Source organism: Sinocyclocheilus rhinocerous, unplaced genomic scaffold (genome assembly GCF_001515625.1).
Source record: "Sinocyclocheilus rhinocerous isolate Xijiao unplaced genomic scaffold, SAMN03320098_v1.1 scaffold222, whole genome shotgun sequence".
Taxonomy (NCBI): domain Eukaryota; kingdom Metazoa; phylum Chordata; class Actinopteri; order Cypriniformes; family Cyprinidae; genus Sinocyclocheilus; species Sinocyclocheilus rhinocerous.
The window spans coordinates 144,422-151,479 of NW_015625652.1; the positions used below are offsets into that span (position 1 = coordinate 144,422).

At 35.7% G+C, this 7,058-nt stretch overlaps 1 protein-coding gene across 1 annotated transcript in view; it reads right to left on the bottom strand.

Annotated features, from left to right (window-relative positions):
- Nucleotides 1-7,058, bottom strand: part of LOC107705764 (palmitoyltransferase ZDHHC3-like) — an 11,729-nt gene that overhangs the window by 3,421 nt on the left and 1,250 nt on the right. Inside the window, exons 2-6 of the mRNA XM_016509220.1 lie at nt 4,939-5,258; nt 3,947-4,071; nt 2,722-2,818; nt 1,967-2,048; nt 556-624 (exon numbers count right to left, since the gene is read on the bottom strand). Of these exons, the coding sequence (XP_016364706.1) occupies nt 556-624; nt 1,967-2,048; nt 2,722-2,818; nt 3,947-4,071; nt 4,939-5,238 (673 nt within the window). The 5' untranslated portion in view covers nt 5,239-5,258. The remainder of the gene's footprint in view (nt 1-555; nt 625-1,966; nt 2,049-2,721; nt 2,819-3,946; nt 4,072-4,938; nt 5,259-7,058) is intronic.

Sequence of the window (7,058 nt, forward strand, 5' to 3'; positions counted from 1 at the left end):
TTCGATTTGAATTATTTCGTTTTAAAATAGTAATTTAAAGCATTCTATAGATATATTTATCATGTCGGTGAAGCGCTCCTGCGCAAGAGGACAGAAAGCGCATCCTGTTTGTTTTCCTTACTTTACAAAAGCACAAGGTTTTGTTGATATTTGAGTGCACACAAATACAAGTAGACCATTTGTAGTTCCGAATGATGTATACTCTTACCTTTATGAGCAAAAATGACGGCGTATTTTTAAGTTTCCACTGTTATCAAAAAAAATAAAAAATGCAAGTGCTCGCGCTGGCGCCTGCATGTCCTGTAAAGCACGCTTCAGCTTCCACTCTCCGCGCAAACGATTGGATATGCACCTTACAGCGCTCATTTATCTAGGTTAAATTAATACTGTGAAATGCATGAAGTGTTTTATGTCTGTTTATTTTAGGCAAGTCGTGTTGGTTTGAGAAGGCTAAATTGATCAAACATAATGCTCAACTCACTGTCTGCCACTGCCGCTTGGTCGTTCCTTTAAAAAGCAAAAACTTGAATTTAACAAACATAAAATGTTCCAAACATATTTGGCTCTCAAAGCACAGGAGGATGAGGAGGATGACAGTGGATGGAGGGGAGAAGGTGCTGCACTCTGGGGTCAGGAGGGGAGAGGGAACACATACAGCTATACAATATACCAACACAACTATAAAATCCAAGGTTCATTTTGTCTATGTATAATTATTTGTAACAAAGAAAAATAAAAAAGAGGGTTTGTGTGTATGAATATCTGGCAACACATCTGTATGTGTATGTGCAAACTGGTACACAACAAGCTTAGAAAGCGTTGAAACACATCATCACGTGGGTTAAGAGGTTTGATCATTTCACCAAGCTTGGTTAGCAATATACCAGTGACCTGTTTGAAAAACCTGGGGGTATTGACATTTATATGCTACGGTTCAAATGTTTGGGGTCAGTAAGATTTGTTTCATATTTACGAAAGAAGTCTCATAATCAGCAAGATTGCATTTATTTGATCAAAAAAAACAATCGAACAGTTGACGGTAGCCATTGACTTCTATTGTATGGAACAAAATACTATGGAAGTCAATGGCTACCATCAACTGTTTGGTTATAAGCATTATTCCAAATATCTTCTTTTGTATTCAACAGAAGAAAGAAACTCATACAGGTTTGGGACAACTTGAGGGTAAGTAAAAGCATTTTGATTTTTGTTTCTGACTAAAACTATAAACTTCTTTCTTTAAAAAAATCTTACTAGCCCCAAACTTTTGAATTTTGGTTGTGATGATGAAATTCATTCCAACACAGGCTTTTCTCTTCTAAATAACCTGCACTTTGAGTATATTTGCCAGCCGCAAACACAGGTTGAAAAACTTATGCAAAGCTGAATAAAATTTTATATAAAAGTATCACTGGAGCTGTGGTAGGGAGATAAGAATGTCCTCCAACAGCTCGAGCTGTGGCCCTCATCTGAACAAATGTGTGTTTGAATCTGCTTCTTCTTCATTACCTGTCCACTTTTTGTACTAATAAAAAGGACATTATATTACATTTACATAATACTGTTTGTCCATCATAAAAAAAAGTGTATAGCAGCAATTTTCTGTTCCCACACACATTAACTTCCACATGCACACAGACAATGGTCTACTTTTATGACGCTTTTATGGTGCTTTAGCGTGCTTTTTAGAGAATACAATAGTTACATTGTAAGCAAATGGAAAAAATAGTCAGTTTATTCAATGTACTGGAAAGAAATACACGTTTGAAACGAGGCTCAGGAAAATGACAGAGTTTACATTTTCGGGTCGCTTTAAGAAGTACTTATCTGTATTTGCAAAGGTTGGAATGCTTTTTCCAGTAGATAACTTTCTAAATTGCATGCCTGCCATCTGACCTTGACATCTAGAGGTCACTGGGGTCAAGTTATCTATCTGGCTAACAATAAGTTTGCTTTTCTTACTTACTTGTCCAGTCATCTTCAAAGCAGTAGAGAAAATGAAAGACCACCATGACCAAGGCATGCAGAGAGATCAGGGAAATGTACATCTGAAAAACACCAGCACCAACATTAGATGTCTGTTAGCGTTGGTTTCAAATAACCATAATGAAATAAAACGTACAATTAAATCCCTAGTGAAAACACTACAATCAATTTAATATTAATGATACTTTCAAATTCAGAGGGAAGTAACTGAACTTTTCTCAGCAAGTCCAAAACTAATTTCAGCGGCGTAGCGAGTCAGCCCCGGGCCCATATGCAAAAAATATGTACGGGCCCCTCCAAACGTTATGGGCTCCAACTCGGTTAACTTAACTTAGGCCCTATTGTTGATTTTTCTGAAGTAAATAACGTTACGTGAATCGTGACTATTCACAAGCTGTTTTATTTACGGTCTAGGCTAATGCTTGGAAATGATGTTTAAAGTTTTCAAGTCCATTCATTATTTGTAGCATGCAAGCCACTCAATAATCGCAGCTTTGAGCTTTGTTACTACAAAGTCTCAATAACATACAAACAATAAATGTCTTTTTACGCTCTTTAATTTGTAGTGAGATAATTCACCTCTTTAATCTTTAAATATTTGCAGCACGACCTAAACATGAATATTTGAATGCATGTTGAAATAAATCTGAACAATTTAATACAAACGAATGTCTCATGAATCGATCAACTGTGGTATTTTTAGAAGTGCGCATGATGAACCGTTTTAATACTTACTGTGAAAAGCACAAAGTACTTCTGGTTATTTTCCCCGACACAATTGTTTACCCAAGGGCAATGATGATCCATCTTCCGTATACAACGCTTACAAACACTAAAGTGAGTTTGAAAAGAGGGGTGGTGGAAAGAAAGAGATGAAAAGTTACCTTAACACTTCCAAACAACTGAAAGACTAACTTAAACAATGGTTTAAAGATAAGGCTTTCAAAAATATTCAGCTTCATGTACAGGGGTTGGAGAAAATAATGTGAACAACACTTATTATTACAGAGGTTAATAAAATTTGTGTAGGCTACAATGAAAACATTGCTATTATCTTTTATTTATCTTTTTGTTGTCATATGCATATCAGTGTTGTATAAATTGTGTTCAGTTCAAGCCGTGGGTGAAATGGTAGACAAATCATAAGAGCCTGTGTAGCAGGAGCTTCTGTAAATTTATCAGCCCAATTGTTTGTTGTTTTATAGTGTTGTTTGGTTTTCCAGTCTTTATGATCATGACTGCATTCATAAAGCATGGGAAGACTTCATAACGAAGAAGAATAATGGGCGGAACCCGAAAGTGAATAATAGACTGTCAAACACTAAGGAGGATCCTGTCCAAACAACACAGAACAACTCCCACAAAGTGACAGCAAACCTCAATAGACTACATAGAACTTCACAAAACCAGCATCCATGAAAGAGCTGCAACTGCTAAAACTTTAATCACAGATACAAATGACAAAATCAGAAAAAAATGATGTCATTTATCACAAAACCTGGACAGCTGGAACACCCTGGCCAGCTCAATCACCCAACTTGAATATTATCAAACCACTGTGGGAAGTTTTGGAGACGCAGATTCCCTCCTTCACCATCTCTGAAACAACTGGCAGATGATGACAATCCATTGGAGACTATTCCGAAGTTGAATTAATCTATTCTAAGAAGGTTGGAAGTTGTATTAAAGGCAAATGGTGGTAAAACCATAATAATTAAATGTTGCCTATTTCTTAGGTGTTCACATTATTTTGTGCAACCCCTGTATATACATACACACTAACTCAGAACATGACTATGTTGTAAGGAATGTGCTGTGCAAATGGTAATAAATAAATAGAACAGAATAGAAAGCATCTAAAATGATCTCAATGGAGAAAAAAAACATGGACAGTAACAGAACCATGATGAATAGTGCTGCTACAGTTACGCATCTACGTCTCCATATGCTCCTGTCTCACCTGCAGTGGTGAGCTCTATCCGGCTTAATACTGCAGCACTTGGGACATTTGTAAACCACCTGGCCTGGCTTCAGCTGCAAGCTCTCGATGTACTCCTTTGTGGCGTTGCCCTTTGGCACGGCTCCCTAAGAAAGCATCAGGCAACTTCAGCAACATTTTAATAGCAGTATGGGAAGCATTTATGACACCTTGCTGAAGATTTAGGGAAGAGTAGGGGAAAAAATAACACTACTTTTCTTAAATTGCAAGCATGCTACAGTGATGACACTTATGCCCAATATTTTTCTTTTTTGATACCTACAGAATTCAAATTAATGTCTATTTTATATCTAGGTTGTTGGATTGTAGTTAACATTAATGGTGTTGCTAGTAGCTAAAATACAAGATTTTCTTGTATCTTGTGAAGATCTTGGCTGTGAGCTCAGGGGGCAATTATACGACTTTAAAATCTTTAAAATGAATGAATGAATGAATATTGAACTAATATTATTGTTGTTGTTATTATTATTATTATTATTATTATTATTATTAGTAGTAGTAGTAGTAGTAGTAGTAGTAGTAGTGTGTATATAATGTGTGTGTGTGTATGTATGTATGCATGCATGCATGTATGTATAAATATATATAAATATATATATGAGATATAGTAAGTATAATAAGTAAGCATTACATACAATTCCTCTCATATACTTGTTGTTGTTATTTTATTATTATTATTATTATTAGTAGTAGTAGTAGTAGTAGTAGTAGTAGTAGTGTATATATATATATATATATATATATATGTGTGTGTGTGTATGTATGTATGCATGCATGCATGTATGTATAAATATATATAAATATATATATGAGATATAGTAAGTATAATAAGTAAGCATTACATACAATTCCTCTCATATACTTGTAGAAAAAACCCTCATAATGTGGGAAATCTTCTCTCACCTACCCAGCAGACACCATGAAAGCATTGATTATTACAGGTAAAAACCCACCGGGTCAGTGCACATGGCTCTGAAATGAGATGCCAAGGCGAGGAAGGCCAGGCTGTTGAAGAGTGTGCCATTCACCAGGCTGTAGGTGAGGTTCTTCGATGGAATCAGCATGACGAACAGCACGACAAACTCAGCAAAGAAGACGAGAAGCCAGGTGATGATCGCACAAACGATGCCGCAGGCATCTTTGATGAACCACATGATATTCTGTCGCTCATGACAGGGAGGAAGACACTGTACAGGCTGCAGGCCACTGGCCTGCCTCTCGACGTCCCTGAAACGCGGCACTGGACTTCTCATCCTACTACAGAGATGCCATCCTGTCAGAAAATGATGGAAAAAGAGACAAAGATGGATAAAACTACCTCATTACATCACATAAGTTAGTGCACAGTCTATTTTGAGTTCACATAAAACCATGGTAAGCAGAACAAAGTATAGATTTTAGTATAGTATTTAGACAGTGGTTCTCAACCAAGAAGTTCCAAAAAGAAAGACTGGCATTTTTATTTAAGAATTAGAATTCTTATGGTCTTTGAAAACCTGGATATACATGGGAATTTTAAAAATGTTACTTCTAGACCTGGAAAAGTCATGGAAATTCATAAAATTCTAAAAGGCCATGGTCATTTTTAGTTATGTCAAGATATACATTTATTTGTGAGTACAAAAGATCTTGAATTGTAACTATAAAATAAAATTATAATTTAAAAAACCCTGTAATTAAAAAAAAAGACTAGAAAAGTCATGTAAATAAATAGGTGTAAAAGTGTAAACTGTGGGGGCCTTGGAGTCAAAAATGTTGAGAACCACTGGTTTAGGAGACACAGTAGGTCATATTTAGTGGATGCAGCATTATGGAAGCTGCGGTCTGACACATACAGTCACTTGAGCAGAACCAACAGTGTCACTAGAGGACACACTGTAGTTTCACTGTTTTTTGTTGTTGTTGTTTTTTCGCTTTATGGCCCACAAATCAATACTATATCCATCTTGTATGCCTACTTATGGCATTCCTGTCTACTTGGGTCCATAATGAGACAGTCATGTATTGTTCAAGAGAGCCAACAATATTTAGCAGTAACATAACGCGTTTCAAAATGTGTAAAAAAATTCTGGTTTGTAAAGTCAAAGCAGCAAAAACAGGACATAATATCACAAAGGCGTGAATTACGCCTTAACTGTGCCAAGATATCATCAATAACATTTATATTTAGTCATTTAGCAGACGCTTTTATCCAAAGCGACTTACAAATGAGGACAATAGAAGCAATCAAACACACACACACAAAGAAAAACAAGTAGATAGAATAGAAAAATAGAAAGCTAGTGGGGGTTTTTTTTAAATAAAAAAAGAAGATAAAAAGATAAAGTTGAATTAATATAGATGGAAAGTGCTAGAGTTAGAGGGTCAAATAAAGATGGAACAGAAATGTGTGTTTTTAGTCGTTTTTTGAAGATGGCTAAGGACAATAACACATACAACATCCAAGCAAGCGCACCGTTTATCATATTATTACATCTCATGAAATAGAAAGTGTATGGCATAACAGTTCATAATAACGTGATTTTGACTGAATAACACTGAATTCAATAAGCCAGCTGTGTAAAGAAACCTGCGCTACCTGACCATGGCGATACTCACATATTTGGCGACACTGGTGGTGCTCCTCTATATCCATCTTGTATGCCTACTTATGGCATTCCTGTCTACTTGGGTCCATAATGAGACAGTCATGTATTGTTCAAGAGTGCCAACAATATTTAGCAGTAACATAACGCGTTTCAAAATGTGTAAAAAAATTCTGGTTTGTAAAGTTCCCAAAATCTGGTTTGTAAAGTCAAAGCAGCAAAAACAGGACATAATATCACAAAGGCGTGAATTACGCCTTAACTGTGCCAAGATATCATCAATAACATTTATATTTAGTCATTTAGCAGACGCTTTTATCCAAAGCGACTTACAAATGAGGACAATAGAAGCAATCAAAACTAACAAAAGAGCAACAATATGTAAGTGCAAATGACAAGTCTCTGTTAGCCTAACAGTACATGTAGCAAGGTATTTTATATATATATATATATATATATATATATATATATAAATAAAATACCTTATG